Genomic DNA, 20,291 nt, shown 5'->3' with positions numbered 1-20,291 from the left:
CCTAATGCAAAGTACTGTAAAATATCTACATCAGATAAAGTTGATATTGAAGCATAACTGAGATATCCATTATTAAGCCTCCTACGCAATAAAAGAGCAACCTTTGAGCAATAAAGGTTCCTCTGGAACGGACAAACATTAAAAACGCAATGCAATATCTTCCGCTGGGATGAGTAACTGTGAAGGAATTGCAAGGAGTTGTTTTAATTTGAGCTGGGGTGACCTTTGACCCTCAGTGGACTGCTGCCTTATCACAACAAACACACATTTTTTCATGTCACTTCAGAGACAGACTGAAGGAGCTGAGACAATGACCACCTGTCCAGCCAAAATAATCCCTTAATGTCCGTTGCCCTCTTCTGCCAAAACACTTCACACACAATGTCTAAATGAGGCAAAAGACTCCCAAAAATCCAGCCGGCTGTCTGCATGAGAGCTTCCTTATAATAAATCTGGCCATAGAGAGGCATGAGTCAGACTTCTTCTCACACCTCAGGAATGCTTGCCCCATTTAACCCCTAAACAAGAACAAGATCCCTGTGAACACACGCCATCATTCCCAACCTAACTGCTTCAGAGCACAACATGCTGACCAGACTTCCTCTGTACTGAGAAAATTAATTTATGCAGCTTTAAAACAAACTCAGTCTTTGCAGGAGGCAAACGAGTCCCTTCAAAATCCTGCAAGTTTAGATTTAACTTAGTGCTAAACTCTTTAAAAAAATAAAACTTCATATCAATTAAGATGATATTGGTGCCAATTGAATCCCAATCAAATGATTCTTTTGAAACAATTCAAATAAATGATTCAGTCAAACCGATATAAATCACGGGATGTCCATCAGCTGAAGGGCTCATGGAGTCACAACATGCAACTTCAAAAAAAGAGTCAGTGAATCAGGTTTATTGAACCGAACTGCAAGCATTAATCAATGCAGTAAATTAATGAGAATTTGAAATGTTACTTTTAAATCTCTAGTTCTTTACATCATTGCACTTGTGCTTTAAAGTAGCCAAAAAACAAAACATTGTTCAGAATCTCAAAACACAATGATGTGAATGAAAGTGTCTGAGCTTTTTTCCTACAAAACCACAAAAGAATGAAGACGTTTTGTTTTGCTGTTTTTAATCTTTCCTTGTCGATCGGCACTGAGTTATCCATGGTTAAGCCACATAACTGCTGGCTCCACGTCACTCAGGGAGTGTGTGTGTGTGTGTGTGTGTGTGTGTGTGTGTGTGTGTGTGTGTGTGTGTGTGTGTGTGTGTGTGTGTGTGTGTGTGTGTAAACCTGACACGGCCCCGGGCCCCTCAGAATGACATAGAGAGGCAGGTGTCTCTGACTCTTCATTTCTCTGGACCCCCCTGGCCGGCCGCACACTTGGTGACTTCAGGTACAGCAAAGTATATTTAGACCTAAGATGTCTAAACAACATATACATTCACTAGAACGCGTACATATCTATGTACAGCATCTGAATGCATAAGAGATGCACAAGAGTTTTATAATATATACATGTTATAAACACTGTCTGAACAAAATATCACAATCAAATTGTCAAAAAGTCTTTTGTTCAACATCACACACATAGATAAGGACATATAAATCATAAATCTAATTAGAAGTACGATCAACTAACCCTAATCTTACCTTAACACTTCAAATAAACATTTTTAAGGGGAAAAAAAACTTTACAGTAACAATTTTCTGAGTGTGTGAGAGTGAGACAATTTACATTTACAAATCATTTTTAACCTTGAGAACACCCATTGACTAGATGAAATCTATTTTTTTCATGCTTTTGATAATATTATTCAAATTTTTATGGAAAAACGCATTATTTACTTCATTTAAGAGTCATTTCTTACTTTGAGAACACCCTAGATAGGTGAAATAAGTAAAACATGATACAGTCTCTCAATATTTTTCAACCTTTTGATAATAGTATCATACATGTGTGTGTGTTTCCACACTGTTTTTCACTAAATTAACACAAGGAAGATTATTTAATAATTTTCTATATGCATCAATATAACAATATATAGAAAAATATAAACAGCAATATAAAGCAACATATATTTTAATGAATTATTTAAATTTATTAAAGTGTAGACCTAGAATTTTTAAGGGATGGCAGAGTTTTAATTGAACCTGAACTGAAGTGATTCACATGAATAAATTGAACTTTTGCTTCTAAAGCTTCAATCATAGATTATCAGGAAAAGGGAAAAAATAGACTAATGACGCCAACTTTAGGAAACTTAATGGCTCAAAATCAGTAAAACAAAATCATCTCGGCTCAAAATCAGTAAAATCAAAATCATCTCGTGTGTTTGAGAATGTTTTGTATATATATCACCCAGCCTCTCCCCGGACGACTTTTGGGAACAAGCTTTCTAAAGTACAGCTATAGTGAGGAAAGCCACACACACACACACACACACACACAAACTCTCACTCACTCTCTTTCTGTGTCCATCTCGCCTCAAACACTAGAAAAGCTGGGGTGAAGGCTTGTAAACTGTGTGCAAAGGTAATTAGGTTGTAATTGATTTTGTAGGGGCTCTTGGTTCCTGGATTAGCAGTGACAAGTGAGTGTGTCAAATGTGGATATTGACCATCTCTAGACGCCTCCACTTGGCTCCGGTGCATTTCGAGACACGCTTGAGAGTGGAAACAAACCAGGATGCCCATTGATCAACAAAAGTGCCTGGATCACTTATTTACCTTGCAAAAAATAATGCCTCAAATCAAGTGTATATATCAATTTTACAGCAATTGTGGCTGAATGTAAGAAGCCTTTTCTCATTATCACAGCAATATAACGTTGTTTTATAGGCGTACAGCTCAAATTGTTTACCGCAGTGCAATAGAGCTGTGATTATGCATGCTAATTATGCACGATTCAATGGTTATTCAGGTGCAACAGGAGGCAATGAAAACTCCCTAGACAGTGGTATGTCTGTAAGTGTGTGCATGGAAGAGAGGCTTGACATGAGGAGGGCAAAGGCCCTGTGTCCCTGTCTCATGTTCAGACATGTCTTCCTCTCCAATCTCACTTTCTGTCTCCTCTCCCCTCCAGCCTCTTCACTGCTAATTGCTTTTCACACCTACGGTGTTTTTCAAGCATTTTTTCCAGGCCTGCACAGTCCCCTGGGGTGTCACTAGCTGCCCTAAAGAGCAGTTTGTCTGGAGAAATACACAGACGGACAGATACACAGAGGTACGGATGCTACTATCCTTGTTTGTCTTGTGCATATACAGTACTACAGCGTGTTTGTATCCCACCAGTGATCAAATTAAAATAAGAGAGATGTGCCCTGGTGACACTGGGCGTAACATAAGCCTAGACCCCATTAATCTCTGAACCGCCTGAAACCGACTACCTACACAATAAACAACACTCCAGCGTGTGTTCCTTAAATCATAAGACCCTCCGGCTTGGAAAAAGTCACTGTCAAATCTTATATTTGGCTCAGGCGTCCATTGCACAAAAAAAAAATGTGAGTAATATTATGTATAATGGACACTACTATGATAGCATGTCCTTCTATGCACCTTCTAGCACCATAAATATACACAGACAGACAGATAGGTGGATGAACGGACAGACAGACAGACAGACAGTCAGACAGATACACAGATAGATAGATAGATAGATAGATAGATAGATAGATAGATAGATAGATAGATAGATAGATAGATAGATAGATAGATAGATAGATAGATAGATAGATAGATAGATAGATAGATAGATAGATAGATAGATAGATAGATAGATAGATAGATAGATAGATAGATAGATAGATAGATAGATAGATAGATAGATAGATAGATAGATAGATAGATAGATAGATAGATAGATAGATAGATAGATAGATGCTATCAGCTATTATGATAGGCTGCTTGGCATATCTTTATTAAGAAGACGCCCAGTAGCTCTCTCTTTCTCGAACTCAGCTCAGTGGCTTTCAGAATATAATTCAGTCTGACACAAAATCACATTGGCTTTTCAATATAAAAAAAAACACAATGGCCACTCATTTGAATTCTGCCATGCTTTTAAGCCAGCAGCCACAGGACGTGCTCCAGGATGGCTCGTCAACTGGCCAAGACACTAAAATTGAAATTAAATAATGCTGAGAGTCTGCATGGAAAGCTGCACGCTTGGCCCCCGGGGGGGCTGCCTAATAAGTTATAAGTGCCTGTGAAATATTAAATAGATGCCGGGGAAGGTTCCCAAGGGGGAGGGAGGGTTGCCATCTTCAATCCGGTCGGGAAACAAATAGCATGGCTGTCCGATACAGCGCTGACATTTACAGATGACTGGGATAGACCTCAGGAGCCTGAGGCTTTCATAAACAACACTAAAACTGGCTATCAAGCAACATTTGTGCGTGTGTTTTTTCCCCTCAAAACTCACACCTTTAGAAAAGAGAATTTTCTGACGTTCCGGGTTTCAGTATGTTCCCGTCAAAATGTGCAGTCTCCCAATTCCCATTATGTTGCCATTGAAAGCCTTAGGCCTTATCAGAATGCATTAGGTCCTTTCTTCCATTAACGATATTCAACTTTTTCTGGGGAAAATTGGCTTCTCTGGGCAAAAAGATACTTTTTTTTAAATCTTTGAATTCCCAAATGTGTCACTTTATACTGCTCCAGATTGATTGCATTTTTTGAGCTATCAATATCTTGATACACTCCAGGGTTGCTGATATATTTCCAATGCCCTAAAAACATCACTGGAATTGCTGTGTCCTAAAAAAACATTATTGACCTATTTTAATAGTTATCAAGCATATGAAATCATCATCAAGCTCTAAGACAAGCCTTTACTAACTGTAATGCATCGATATTTAAAGACTATTGACATCCAGAAAATGTATTAACTGTAGCCAGTTATTGGACAAAGGAATAATGTATGCCAATTGCCAGTAATGCTGACAAACACATAGTTGCATATCCAAGTAAGCTGTGGTATGAAATGAACTGATATGCAATCACAGGTTTATGTAGCATACATGACATTAGGTATATCAGATTGTAGGAGCTGGAAACAATTCATAATGTTTGTTGATAAATTATTGATTTAAGAATAGCCATTATTATACTGTTCATTGTAACTGTGGTGTTTTTATTTATATGACACTCGTTTTGTGCATATGACCTGTGTGACCTTTGGTTTGATGATTTTTGACCTTCTTGACCATGACCTCACTCTTTTGAACGTGCTGGGTCCATTGATTCTTCATTAAGGGCAAAGGACATGCATTGATCCTTTATCCCTAAGGAAAAGTGGAAATAGGGTGATATCATGCTCGCAATTTAGAAACGCTGATGCTGCTCAATAGCTTAGCACCTCAACATCTGCAAATATCGCTGCATAGTAAACGCGAGAACTTTCATCACTAGAGTGAAGCGTAGACTCCCTTGAGTGATGCAGACTTCATCGCTCACATCTGCCTCACTCTTACCAGTAATTCTTCTAGATTCCCTCCTCAGCCCAAATACTGTCTCTTTGTCAATATTTTATGTCTGAGAGGTGATTCTGAATCCGATCTGGTTTCGATTTAAGCTCTTCCACTGCAGTACAGCATTTAAATCCTTCTACAACAATTTACTTTACCCTCTGCATGCATTACATGAACTCAGTGTTTAGCATTCAGAAGGAACCTGCTGTTTGCATATTAATGTGTTAGGGTGAGAAAATATAATGGAGATCTATTCGGAGAATGATAATGAGACAAATGGGTGGACTGGACTAACAGAAGAATAGACAGATAGATAGATAGATAGATAGATGGATGGATGGATGGATGGATGGATGGATGGATGGATGGATGGATGGATGGATGGATGGATGGATGGATGGATGGATGGATGGATGGACGGACGGACTGACGGACTGACAGAAAAAGAGGAAATCATCTCCTCTGACCTCACCACACTTTTTCTTTCATTTCAAAGGAGAAGAGTATCACATTAAAGATATGGCCAGATATTCCATTTGCCATTTTTATTGCATCTATCTCAGATCATTCTGCTCATAGCCCTCCAGGTAAAAGCCATCTGGCTTTGCTACTGCAATAAAAATTGCCTGTTGAAGTACCCCTTGAAAAATGTCGTCAATACCACACCTATCCTAACTACATCATGTGAGCCACAAGATGCTTTTTAGAAGCACATTAGTTAGTATGGTTTAGGGCACAAGAAGCTGCTTTGACCTTGTCTAGAGTAAATTTTGCAAGCTAAGCTAAACCGAGGCAGCTCCTCCGAGCAACGGAGACTCCGAGCCAGCACTCATGAGCACAAGGTGAATTTAAATGTGTGTGTGAGTGTTTGCCATCTAAAAGACGGAGCCAGGCCTTTCAATCATACATCGTCTAAATGTGCTGACGATGACTCATTGTATATATAGCAAAATACAGATGGAGGAGATGGACACTAGAAGTGGACCATTAGAAAGAGACCTGTTTCGCGAAGCACAGTACCGTAAAGCATCTGACACCTCTTCAGATTTTCCATCACTCATTTCTTGCCACTTTCCTTGCACTCTTTCAGTGGAACAGAGTAATGAGGTTTAAGAATGAGCGTGGTACATGGACAGTGTGTATTTTGTGCTACCGTAATCTCTCAAACCACAGCTACAAAAGCTCAATTTCAGCCCACTACTGAACTGACAGCAAATAAAAACATTCCCTGCTAATATCTATCAACCTTAGACGGACTTTACACTCTCAGAACAAATGTGCAAACATTGTACCATTAGGAGTACACTAGTTTGTCACTGGGACAATACCCTCAAAAGGACATTTATTTACCCCATAAAGGTTCATAGTAGTACCTAAAGGATACATATTACACTATTCTAAGACCATATGCACCTTTTAGGGGTAGATGAGGTACAATTTAGCCCTTTTAAGGGTACTACCCCAGTGACAAGCAGTAGTGCACCTAATACAATTTTTAAACATCATTTCTGATAGTGTATGATGCACACTGCACACACAAAAAGGCAAGAGCTTTCCCAAAACGTCAAACTTTAATCTGATGTGCTGGTTTTACTCAATATCCAGGGTGGGCAGGTTTATATCAGTTTGTAAGGAAATGAGACTTCCAAGGAACTACTTGCTTGATTTGGGATGTTATTGGCATTGAATCAGTGAAATCTGTTCAAGAGTTTTTTTTCAGACACTTGCAAGTAAACAAGATATGCCTATGGACATTTGCACATTATCTTTACACCAGAATACTAAGATCTGAAGCATCCACACTGAAGGTTGGTAACTGTTGGTTGTCTTAGTCAACAGTCTCTGTTACTCATGTTGCCTCCAATCGGCAACTCTGAAATGGCTAAATGAGCTGGATGTTTTACTGCAGGGGTGTCCAATTCTGCTATTGTATGGCCATCGTCCAGCAGAGTATAGCTACAACCCTAATTAAACCATCTGAGCCAACCAATCAAGGCCTTCAAGATCACTAGGAGCTAAACTTTGCAGGAAAGTGGCAATCCAAGAGCAGGACTGAACACTCTTGTTTTACTGTAGATCATGCAAGAGATTATCAATACTAACTCATTCACAGAATTATGGGCAACCACCTTTACATTTCTTGGCACTTTTACCTGTTCTGGAGTCCAACCAGGGATGTATTTCAAGGTATTCCTTCTCTGAAACCTCTGTATACTCTTTCTAATTTAGGAAGCCTAATCTGAACAACAAATACAGCCAGAGTGGAGCTGTCCAACCTGATGAAGCCACCCAAGCAGGAAAAGAGATTGAACATTTGTACACAGCAAAACCAGAATGTTTATTTGGGGAGTGAAGGGGGCATTAGCCTGAGCTGTATCAGCAGAACAGATCAACCACTGAGGTGTGTATTTTTGGTGTCTGTCCTTTTCTCTCTATCTATTCCCCCTTCTCCCAATGTCTCTTGACTGTTTGGATACATCTCCAAATGTGCCACAAAGCATAAAGCAGTGAATTTCTTGCTTGCTTACATAAACATAAATGAGGACTTGGCACATGGCCTAATTTAAAATGGTGCCTGTCTCTTCACAGCTGGTTGTTTTTTAGGGGAATCCTACAGATGTAACTGAGATACGCCCTCCCCCACTGCTGCTATACAAATTGGCGGCCCATGGGGAAGCCACAGTGGGTTTAAACCACTCATAAAGGAAAGTGCTTAAAAACAACATTCATTTCACACCAGCAGGGACAATGCAGCCCTGAAGAAGACAGATAGTTATTTCAGACAATAAATTCACAGACAGTAATTTAGACTAATGTATCCAAAGTGCAAGACCATTTGTCACTAGTCTATTAGAGAGACTTAATGGAATAGTTCACCCAAAAATTAAAATTCTGTCATTGTTTTCTCAGTCTCATATTGATTCAAAACTGAGGGTAAGAATCTCCCTTTCAATTTCCCAGAAGAAAGAAAGTCAAACAGGTTTGGAACAGCATAATGGTGAGTAAATGATGACAGCATTTTCATTTTCAGGTGAACTATCCCTTTAACGATGTACACCTTGTCCAGATTTGTCATGACTTTGGGGAATAGATTGCCACATGGCAATCTACTCAACTTTGTTTCATTGCTAGCTGTCACTATTCTTATTGCCAGTGTGATTGGCCATTTACAGTTCTACACCCCATTAAAAATTCAGAACCTGAATTCACTTTGTGAATTTGTTGATGAACAGAATATATCTTGCCATCTGTACAACAGTAAAACGTTAGAAATGGATTAAACAAACAGCTTGTAGGAAAAGGGTGTCTAAACCTGCTCTTGGAGTGCCAATGTCCTGTTGAGTTTAGCTCCAACCTGCCCCAACACATTCTCCTAAATGTTTCTAGCAACCCTGAACACCTTGATTAACTGGTTTGGATGTGTTTAATTAGAACTGGACCTAAACGCTGCAGGATAATGGCCTTCCAAAACCAGGATTGACCCCTGTTTTAGGATACCTAAGGGTAAAAGAAACGGACATTGGTAGAACTGATTTACTGGTCATAATGTGAGAAGTGAGAGCCTGCGGATGAACATAATTAATTTTACAGTTGAGGGGAAACAGTTCCACAAAAAGCATTCTAGACGACCCCCTTTCCCAGTGACAGCTGCACTGCATCCCTGCATAAGCCCTTTAGGCTCGCTCTAAACCCTATTATATCTCTCTTAACGTCATTCCTCTTTTCACTAAGTTCCACCTTGCACTCCTGCTCTTCAAGTCGCCTTTTTCTCTTAAAGTCTTCATACCACATATCTCTGTTTTCCACATTCTCCCTTCCCCTTCCCCCTGACTCACATCTTTCTCTCTCATCCGATAAATTAAGTATATTCCACATCTACCTCTTTCACACCCTCTTTTCCCTTATCTTCCACTTTCACCTCATCAACCATTCAGCACACAGGACAGGGTTTGCAAATGCTCCATCGGAGGTAAATTAATTGCACACACATCCTTATCGTTCGTCATTCTGTTGGACTACTTCTTAATTTCCCCCTTTTTTCAATCTAATTTCCTTTATCCCACACATTCTTCTCACCTGCAATCCAGTCGTTCCAGCTCAAAGTGGGGGTTGAAGTTGAGCACGATGCGTTGTGAGGATTCGGGTGCGCTGATCACCCACTGGCAGCTCTGATGGGGCGGGTATTCTAGAGGGTATCCTGGAGAAGTGATGTAACCGGCATCGCTGGCATCCAGGTGGCCTCCACATGTCTCAGCTAAGACAAATGGGAAAGAGACACACAGAAAGAAAGTGAGGTGAGGTAGTGTTTCAGATAAGTTAGTCATTAGCCACATATACTTAACGCTAATTTGGCCAAGCAGAGTGGCGTGAACGCAAGGCAAATTAAATACATAAATCACAAGCGCTACCATATCCCTGAGGGAGCACTGCATGGCTAAGAGGACTACTTAAGTTGTCAAAACACACAAGAGACAAAAACACTGCTATATGAAGTTAAACTTAAACATATTTCCTTCATTAATATAAGTTCCTATGCAACAAACTAATGCATGTTAGATGATGTCACCAAGGTCTCTTGAAAATAGGCTACATTACATTATAGAAGTAAAACTGTTTGGGAATGCTGACTTAAAGCTAAAATAATATCTCCCTAATGGTACTGCTGTGTGGATACTGTATATCTACAATAATAAAAGTTTTAATTTGACAATTCGTAACATTTACCTTATTCCAATTACCTTACTTTCTGTCAACCTTTCTCCACAATGCTAATAGAAGCATTCAATATATTTATGATGCTCTCTACAAAATATAATAGTCTACCATAGCCAACTCTAAGACAGGAAGTGACATGCAGGGCTCTTCTCTGGAGGTTCAAGGGTCATCCCCAAAGCTGCAATAGGATCCAGCATAACAAAGCCTTCTTCTATCACCCCACCCAATGTGCTTTCCCTGCTATCTTCACCGAACACTCCTTCCACATGCTAGTGTTCATTCTGTCATGCGCAACAGTCCCTTTTTTTTGCCGCCCTCACACATAGCGGATATCATTCTGGTCATTATTATTCTAAATGGAGCTAAGATTAGGAGACAGAAATACTTTCTGGTCTTTCACCATGACAACGGTGTGATGAGGGGTTTTTAAGCATATACCAGCCAAACGACAACTGAGGAATTAGCAGACAGGTCATTCCTACTAAGCAGCACATTTGCACGTAACCTTCATTGAATATTTGACAATTTGTAAATAAATTAGTTTGCTTTTATCAGAACATACTGTACCAATTATATTCATTTTAAATTAGTTCACACTTTAAGATTGAACTGATGATGCCTTACTTGTCATGTCTCTGTGTAATATTCTCCTCTAAAATTAAAAAACATTTAACTTTTTTTAAATGTTGTTTAAAATTGGTGATCAATTCATAGGTTATTCATGTGTGTCCTCATGCACTTCACTTTATATCCTGTTAGTCTTCAGTAAAAACTCTTTAACCTACAAAAGCCAGTTCCTGAATGTTGAGAATACAGCAGCTTAAGAACATGCTTAAATCATTCCAAATTACAGGAATCAGTTTGATAATATCAACATTTTAAAAACAGATGGTCTACACACATGCACCCATATCTATCTATCTATCTATCTATCTATCTATCTATCTATCTATCTATCTATCTATCTATCTATCTATCTATCTATCTATCTATCTATCTATCTAAGCTGAGCTTGAACTGAGCATATTTTATTTTTCATATAATAGAAACATATTCATTACAGAGTTAAAAGGTACTGCATAAAGTGAATGACATTGAGAACATGGTTGCACATGATTATTACCATCAATCACATGAGAAGACAAGCCTGAAGATTATATTTTCTGTATGACAAAAAAATATACGTACACCTCCACAAAAGGTGAGTGGAACTCACTAACACACTTATGTTTAGAAGGATACATCGCAGCACACATCGGAAAGGGAAAGTGGGAATAGTGCAGGTTCAGAGAGGAAGAGGGTGGTTTGATTGACAGTTCTGGGTCTGATGTTGGCTTCTGCAAATACATAGATAAACTCGACTGTCTAGCTAGCGTTAGGAAAACTCTTCCTTCTCTCTGACTGAACAAACTTCATGACTACTTCATCCTTACCCCACAACGAGCTGGTGAAAGCTAAAAGCTTAAAAGAAAGGTAAAAGCTAGTGCATAGTAGAATCTATACCAAATCTATACAGAACGAGTCTATACAGAATCTAGAATTTCTAACATTGCTCGAGTCTCTGATATTAAAGCAACACAGGAATAGAGATGAAGAGAGAATCAAAATTCAAATAAGACTCAGTAAAAATTAGACACAAAGAGACTCATAACCCCCAAATGCACAACTCCAGAACTCTCAGTATCTAAGATTTTCATAAAACTTGTGAAATTGCCCATCAAAAGCGAGCTGCAGGGCATCCTAGAACCACGTTTAAGATCTTCAGCGCTATGCATTGGTGTGGTGGAAAATCTTGAGACAAGGAGTTGACTATCGCCTGAAGCCAAGACTCCCATACCTGCTGATGTGCCAGTCATAAGAGACTGAATAAAAGCTGTAAGGATGGTTGGGGCTTCTTTCAAGTGTTGACATTTCCACTGCTATTATGTCTCTTTAAAAGGTACACTTAAAATGAGGTGGCATTTAAGGCAACAACCGAATCCTTCTAACCCTTTCAACTATATCATCTGAAGGGGAAAAGCTAGCCAAGCACACACACACTGAGATACTCATGAAAAAATCTCTATCTATCTATCTATCTATCTATCTATCTATCTATCTATCTATCTATCTATCTATCTATCTATCTATCTATCTATCTATCTATCGTTCTATCGTTCTATCGTTCTATCTATCGTTCTATCTATCGTTCTATCATTCTATCATTCTATCGTTCTATCATAGTGGATTTTTCCCTAAACCTGACTATCTAGCATCTGCAAATCGACACTTAATAAATAAATCTGGCGTCTTCCAATCAACACTTAATAACCTTTATACTCTAGCTCTCTGCGTCTTCCGTCAACAACTGGCCGAGTCTCTTACTCTAACTTACTTGTTTCCCTAAACTTCCCTAATCACAAGATTCTAACAGACTTTCTAGTTTCATTTCCCAAACTATGTTATTTATACACGCACACACTCAAAATCATAAGTTTTCCATTGGTTTCGCACAGTACATCCAGTTCAAATGTTAGATGTTAAATAAGGTTAGATGTTAGAAACATCAACAATTCCACAACACTATCTATCTATCCATCCATCCATCCATCCATCCATCCATCCATCCATCCATCCATCCATCCATCCATCTATAGCATACACAAAATTAAGCTGATTTTGAAAACCATTACAGTAATGGTTGAAATCATTTAAATCAGCAAAGGCAGTTTATAAAAGAAATGTAAAATAAATGTTAATATGATGTTAAATACTTTACCATTAAAATAACATTATTGTTCATTTTTTTATTTTTTTTTCATTAGATTAATGAGTATTGGGTGTTTGTTGTTACAGTGATCATGAAAATAATGTCACAATAGGAGAAAAATGGTTCTAACAATAGAATTCATTTTCTTTTTTTCTTCTTTCCTTTTTTTTTATGAAGATGACTTGACAATTCCCTTCCAGCCCTCCTCCTATGAATTCCTCACCTCATCTCGGTATTATTACCCAATATATTACAGGAACACAAAAGGACAGACAGATAGCAATCATTCTAGCATTTTCATTCAGTCTGCATGTATTCTCTGGCTGTGTCTATCGCTCTATTGTGTGTTTTCAGGGAAGAGGGTCTTGAGGATAAATCCATGAGGGGGGATTTTGCGTGCTCTGCACTTTTTTAGACAGATCTGTCCTTTCATGTAGGGAGACAGAAGGGGAGAGGGGCTATAGACAGCCCCGAGAAGAGATTTCAGACCTGGTTTCTGGAATGAACAAAGAATATTAAACATTTTAAATGGTTTGTTCATCCCAAAAACCATAAACATGATCCATATGACTTGTACAACATCTTTTTTTTGTGAGGAACACACTGAAAAAAAGTCATTAACAGTAAGCTGTGACTGGATCACTGGCTTAGTGAGTCTTTGTAAAGATTTCAGACCTGAATTAACCGATTCATTCAAAAGATCTGACATCTGACTGAATGATTTGTTCATAATGCACATCGCCACTTCTCTCACAAAGTTCAAACTTAATCAATCCGAGAGAGGCGTAGCCATGTCCGATTTGTGAACAAATCCTTCTTTTGAGTCATATCTTTTCAGTTAATCCAGTTTACAACACCGGTCTGAATATTTTGCTCACAGATCTAACTGATTCAGTTCTCAGGTTCAATTCACTGACTCGGTGATCCAGTTATGGATCACTAGAGGAAAGGATTAATAGTAAATAATGACTCATTTTCAGTCTGAAAGACCAACATGTTTTGAATGACAAAGATAATAATAATTGATATGTTCTAGTTGATGCATTTAAAAGAGTCAAAATGCAGAAAAACAAAAAAGGACCTAAATGAACAGCTCCCTAAATACAAATCGCTATGTGTGTGTGTGTGTGTGTGTGTGTGTGTGTGTGCCCAGATGTTTTTTTGTTCATCTCTGCTGGTATTAATTTCTATTAATGAAATCATCGCTGTGCTGAGCTGTCACCGCTGCGATAAGTTGCATCCATGTAGAGAGGCCATATATCTCCATCTTGCTCTCTCGCTCTTTTTCTCTCCGTTTCTCTTTCCATCCTTCCATTCGCACCTTAATTAAAAAGTGCTGTCACCCGCGGTGAGGAAATCAGCACCGATCCATTCATCCTTACCAAAGCTCTCTCTTTCCCTTGCTCACTTGCACTCTTTCTCGTTCTCTTTCTTACAAGTTTCATTGCTACCAATTTCATTCTATTCTTCACACACAGCTTTCATATAGCTTCAAATGACATGAAATCTAACAGACTTAAAGTCTTATTGGCCTTTTTCATTGTACTTTTATGGTCTACTTTTTTCATATAGGCTTGTAAAAACATGAAGGTGAGTAAATGATGACAGAATTTTCATTTTTGAGAGAATCCCTTTAAAGAACATTCCCTTTTTCATTTTCATTGCTGAAACTTCCTGACTTCACTTTTTGGAACAGATTCCACATCCTCTACATCACTTTAAACCTTCTATATTCTTTAGAAGATCTACAGAACTTTATAAACAGCACTGTAAACCACAAGACCAACAATTAGCCCAGAAATAAATAGTGTAAAATACATCAATATTCAATAAATAATTGCAGAAACAAAGAACAACAATTGCTAAATTATCATGGAATTCCAATGCAGTCACATGAGTACATGCATTTTACAAAGACTCAGATTGTGCAGATTTTATAATACACTCCAGTCACCAATTCCCGGTGAACATCTGATCATGCATCATGAATTTTACAGTTACTGTTCACCAAAACTTCTGCGGTGTCCTAATTTACAAACATCAATGTGTCACGTTCTCTGTCTTCCCTCTTACACCCACATGCATGCTCCACTAAAAGCTCAAAATGACACTAACTAGGAGGGGCCATTTCAATTATTTATGCTATATTTTTAATTCCTCCTCAATTCAAGCAATCCAGGGATTTCTCAGCACCCACTGCCTCTGCAGGGATTGATCCGGTCGTGGTTTCCTGGCCCCAAATGCAAATTTTTGACCTTCTTTTCCGAGCTGAGACTGCTAGCTTCTGCATAGATTAGTACCTCTTCTATTCATGAACACCAGAAAAATAGGATGAAACAGCATACACAACCACTTTGGGTGTTGCAGATGAAAAGACGATGTGTGTACGTGTGAGTAGATACGTGCATGCATCTTTCAGTCTATTTGCAGGAACGCTGAGGAGAACTAAGTGCTTTGTTTGTTCACATGAAGTATTTATATGTGTCTTTTCATCCTTTAATCAGGTGTGTCAAGCTAAACAGTGGACATAAAAAGCTGTCCTAGAGGTAAAGGAAAGCTGCTAACATACAGTAGGGTGAATATCACTAACACTAATGCTAAGAATTGATCTAAATAAACCCTTAACCCTACAAATGTTGCACTGTTTGCGCTACATACGCAGGCGATACCTCAAACTGTGCAACTTGTGCATTACTTTTCTAAGACATCAGACTTGGGATGTTTGCCTGGAGTGTGAGCAAATTGGCAAAAACACCCCATAGAAGTACCAGAATATCATAGAGACTTGGAGGCTGGCTCTTTTTCTTAAGTGCCTGCTATATGTTTTTGCTTGGATATTTTTGGTAAACACCCATTACACCCTAGCATCATGGCAGCAAGTATTGCATGAAAAAACATCACTCAAAAGAGTTTAATATGCTCTCTGCCACTTTCCTCCCTCTAAAAACATCAGCTAAACTCCTAAAACTTCAAATACACTGCAAAATGCATCAATGCAATCCTCCTGAAACTTCTCCCTTTTAAACAAGACTTTTCTAGGGTAAACATGAGGTAAACTCACTGGAAGGACTCTTAGTAAAGGTTCCAGATTTGAGGGCAGTGTTTAACAAGATGTAAATAAGAGGTGTGGTTGGGAGGTACAAATGAGAGGCAAGTGAAAATAGTGCTTTTGATCATAAAAGAAAACAAGCCATTGCTAAGACACTGTTAACATATGGACTGTCTGATATCATTCTATGTGGGTCAACGTGTCATTTTTTGGCCAGGACAGAAACTGAGAGGGGCCCCTAAAGGCATGGACCTCAAACAAGAGATTTTGTGTCTTTGTTGTCCATAATTCAGCATATTGTGTTGCTCTTGTTGCAGTCGGTGCTGCTCTGGGAGGGGGCGTTTCAGATGTATCTGTGAGACCGATGCATGTGTGCAGTTTCAGGCATTGGTCCAAATGGGTTTTTTAACCCCTGACCTTGAAATATTGCCATTGTCTGCAGAAGAAATAAGCTCACGAATCAAAACTGTTTACATGAATTTCCCCCCAAATAAATATGAACATAATTATCAAATTGTTTCAAGTGATTACAGAAAATAAACAACATTGTAAAACGCCTTCTCTATTCATCTGCTCTTCACACTACTGCAATTTATGAGCTCCATTTAAGCGTAAGCCACTTTAAAGAGGTTATTCCTTCGTAGAAATAGCATTTGCAATGCCATAAGTTGGCTGCTTTTGGGTGAAAGTTTGTAAAGCTATTAAGAGCAATAATGCAACATTGGTGGAGAGTCCAAGTCAAGCCTCAATGTCATCCATATTCAAAGTAAGACTCTATAGGGTTCATTCATCTGCAGCTGCAACTTTCCTTTATTTGAAGACCTTTCACTTATTAAGCTGCTTCATCATTTTTTTTTTAAACCTGTTGGCCTAAAACTTGCACTGTAAATACAGCATATTCTTTGAGATGACTAGGACAGATGACAGTTTAATAGGTCGTTGTACATGGTAGTGCCCACTTACACAAAACATCATTAAGATGTATATTGTCACAGACAGTAGCCTATCTCATAAGGTTTTGAGTCAAAAGACCAATTAGCCTAATCAAATGCTTAATTTCTCTTTTAGTAGCAGTTAACGTTAAAATTAACGATGCATTGTTGACATCTCCCTAGAAAACTTGGACGGCATTGTGTTGTTGCAGACTTATCACTTTTACTTATTTAACAAATTCTAATGAAACATTGTTTTGCTATTCCGGGAGAAATAGGCGAAACACATCGTAATGAACAAATGCGCGATAGGCTACATGTTTCGTACGCGCGTGCTGAAGTCCGCTCGCGCCTTGACTCTGTTTTCCAGTGAAAGCCCTATGAAGACCAACAATGACCGTTTCAAAACGTCCTCAACGACTGTTCACTATTCAACGGTGAGGAGCCAAATATACAAAGACCTTTTTAATTCAAGTAAATTTCATCTGCTGATGTTCTTCTCGCGCAAACCTAAAATATATATTTTTAGTACTAATAAAACCATCAACAAGACACACTAGCTCGTAATAGTGATTATATTTGTGCCTTAAAGATAGTTTTGTCGTTTTCTCGTCGTTACAATGGCGAATATTCGCATTTGCCACGATAACGGGACTGAATAGTTTAGTGACAAAACTGGCACTGCCTTTTAAAACACTGGCTATATTTTGAAGTAGCCTAGGCTACTTATCATGGAACATGAATATCGTAAACTTGCTCAGTTTCATACTATAGCTTACCCTCCTATAGACTATATAATAGCTACAATATAAAGAAGCACAAAAACTTCACATAACAGTTGAATACCCCAAATCACTTACGCTAAACTCGTAACGCGACGTAGTGATATATATATATATATATATATATATATATATATATATATATATATATATATATATATATATATATATATAGGTTGCAGTGAACATGGCTAAATTTCACTTTGTGATTTCTGCTTTTCCCCGTTAAAAAATGTATTTATATCGTTCGTTGTTGCAATATAGGCTAAATACCCATTTTCTATTTGGTTCCTTATTGAAGACATTACGATATTTAGAGCTGCATTATGATGTAGGCTATTTGGGAAACTTAAAAAAAAAAAAAAAAGTTATCATGTGACATCAGGCTCTAAAAGCCTTTATTTTAAGTTTTTTAGTCAAACTTACTTTTTATGATTATAAATGAACTAATTACCGGCCAGTTTGGTCTGGAAGTCTAAGTTGTCCAGCTTCCTAAGTCCGTCTCGGTTTCATCTTTAGGCATGAATATTGTGAAAAAAAATAGGTAATATGTCTCAGCAAAATGTTTATTTTAAGGATATCAGTAAACAGTGCGAGGGAACGCAGGTCTGCATGGCTCAAATGATCTGTACCATTCATTTGCCCTTTGTTAGATATAAAGCTGTTCTAAGTCTTCACTAAATAAAACCAGAAGCTCTCCTTTTCTCAGCATGGTTTGCCCGGACAGCAGAAACACACGTTCGCTTCGCCAGGAGAGAAATCTGTTTGCCATTTGCGGATAGCCTCACAGGATGGGAATTCAGACACACAGATACCGTTATGAAAGTTAAAGAAAAAAGAAAAAGACAAACTTACTTTCTTTTGCGCTGACTTTCAGAACAAAGCAAAAGATAAATGCAATCCCTTGGTGAGATATCCAGAAATCCATCTTTCCAAAATGTGCTGCCTTGAAGAAGTGACCTGTGTTCAACTAGTGATCTTCTTCAGGGAACAAATGTCGATAATTCAGACTAAGAAAAGAAAACAAAATAAGCCTTTTTGTCTTTATTAATGCTCAGAATGTCCTATTCAAATGCAGTTCTGTTGAGCCCATTGCGCACAGCAAATTCAAACTGTGCATGACATGATCTATGTCATGTATTGATAAAAAGTCATGCCTTGTCATAAAACAGCCTGTTTTAAAATAAATCAGAGGTCTTCAGCTGTATTCCGTTATAAAGCAGTCACGGATTTGCGTGCGTTATGGCGCTCCATTGCCTTATTGGTCTCCGATGGGTTGATAGAGGTTTCCGCAGGGATTTGTCCCTTAATCGTCTGCTTAAAACACGCTGCCCTCCGGACACAGCTTAAGTGTTCTGATATCTTCTTGCTCTCGTAACTCATTCGATCACACTCAGAAGGCACCAAGTTTTGTCCAAACTGGCAGACAGGAGTGGGATTGGTGTTGCGCACAGAAGCGTGTTGAAGCGCACTGGTGTGCTCGCGCAGAGCTGTGGCAGCAGCGCGTGTGGATGTATGTGCTCGAGAGCGCGAGTGAGTATGTGTGTAATAGCATTTCTGAGCGGCGCAGCTATCGCATTACACTGAGCTTTCTTGGCCCGCCTCCCCTCTGTCACTGATTAGAGAACATCTCTCTCTCTCTCTCTCTCTCTCTCTCTCTCTCTCTCTCTCTCTCTCTCTCTCTCTCTCTCTCTCTCTCTCTCTCTCTCTAAAAGTTCGGTTCATTTCAGCGAATCAGTTTGTTTCAATGAACGGATCCATAGAATTGGTAATCGTACAAGTTACCTCAGAGGTCCCGCGTGCCATTTTATCAGCCTATATTATTATTATTTTTATTATTAACATAGTAGTTGCTAAATAAATACAGAAGGATTCAGTGATTCAAATGATTTTTTTTTTCTTCTCTTTTTCTTCAGACCGAAGCAGCAGTGCATGAAGCAGGGCATGCTGGTTAGAAATGTTGTCCGACTTGCGCAGAGAGCAGACGGCTGACTCAGCCAGCGCAGTTTCTCCAGAGCTCTGGTAATAACACAGCTGTTCCCTGATTGGCTGAATTCAATGCATGACAACTATTGTGTTTCCTGTTTATTCTGACACCTTCAGTTCCACTAATGCTCACAAATCATAGAAACGGCCATCGCTCAAAGTTACCACAGAGGTTCGAGCGTGAAATTTTACATGTCTTAATATTTTATTATTATTTTTGTAACTAAATAAACGCGAATGATTCAAGCGATTTATTAAAATATTTGTTTATCTTTTAGTGAATCATCCTTCTTTCTCTCGCATAAGCACTGATAGCCTACTCGGATTCATTTGAGCGAATCGCTTAATTTCAATGAATTCATTCAAAAATAATTTGTCGATTGTTTTAATTTTTGGGGGGAGGGTGTGGAGGGGGGGGCACAGAACTGGTGCATTTTTGCCTACATTTTTTATTTGAAATGAAATCCTATTTTTACTTACCAGTTTTTGAGCAAGACAAATTGTTAATGTTCTCTCTAAGAGTCATGTGACATACAGATGCTTAACTGTTTCAAAACAATGATTCATTTGTGAATCAGACATCAGCTCTCTCTCTCTCTCTCTCACAC

At 38.5% G+C, this 20,291-nt stretch overlaps 1 protein-coding gene across 2 annotated transcripts in view; it reads right to left on the bottom strand.

Annotated features, from left to right (window-relative positions):
- Window positions 1–19,331, bottom strand: part of nrp2a (neuropilin 2a) — a 72,137-nt gene extending 52,806 nt beyond the window's left edge. Inside the window, exons 1-2 of one of the 2 annotated variants that reach the window (XM_079856523.1) lie at window positions 18,553–19,331; window positions 9,547–9,724 (exon numbers count right to left, since the gene is read on the bottom strand). In XM_079856523.1, coding sequence (XP_079712649.1) covers window positions 9,547–9,724; window positions 18,553–18,625 — 251 coding nt within the window. In that variant the 5' untranslated portion in view covers window positions 18,626–19,331. The remainder of the gene's footprint in view (window positions 1–9,546; window positions 9,725–18,552) is intronic. The other variant, XM_079856522.1, reaches the window with a different exon arrangement.
- Between the last annotated feature and the right edge of the window lie 960 nt (window positions 19,332–20,291).

Source organism: Squalius cephalus, assembly GCF_949319135.1.
Source record: "Squalius cephalus genome assembly, chromosome: 2".
Lineage (NCBI taxonomy): Eukaryota > Metazoa > Chordata > Actinopteri > Cypriniformes > Leuciscidae > Squalius > Squalius cephalus.
Note: the sequence above shows the minus strand (reverse complement) of the source record. Positions and strands in the feature narration are given on the sequence as shown.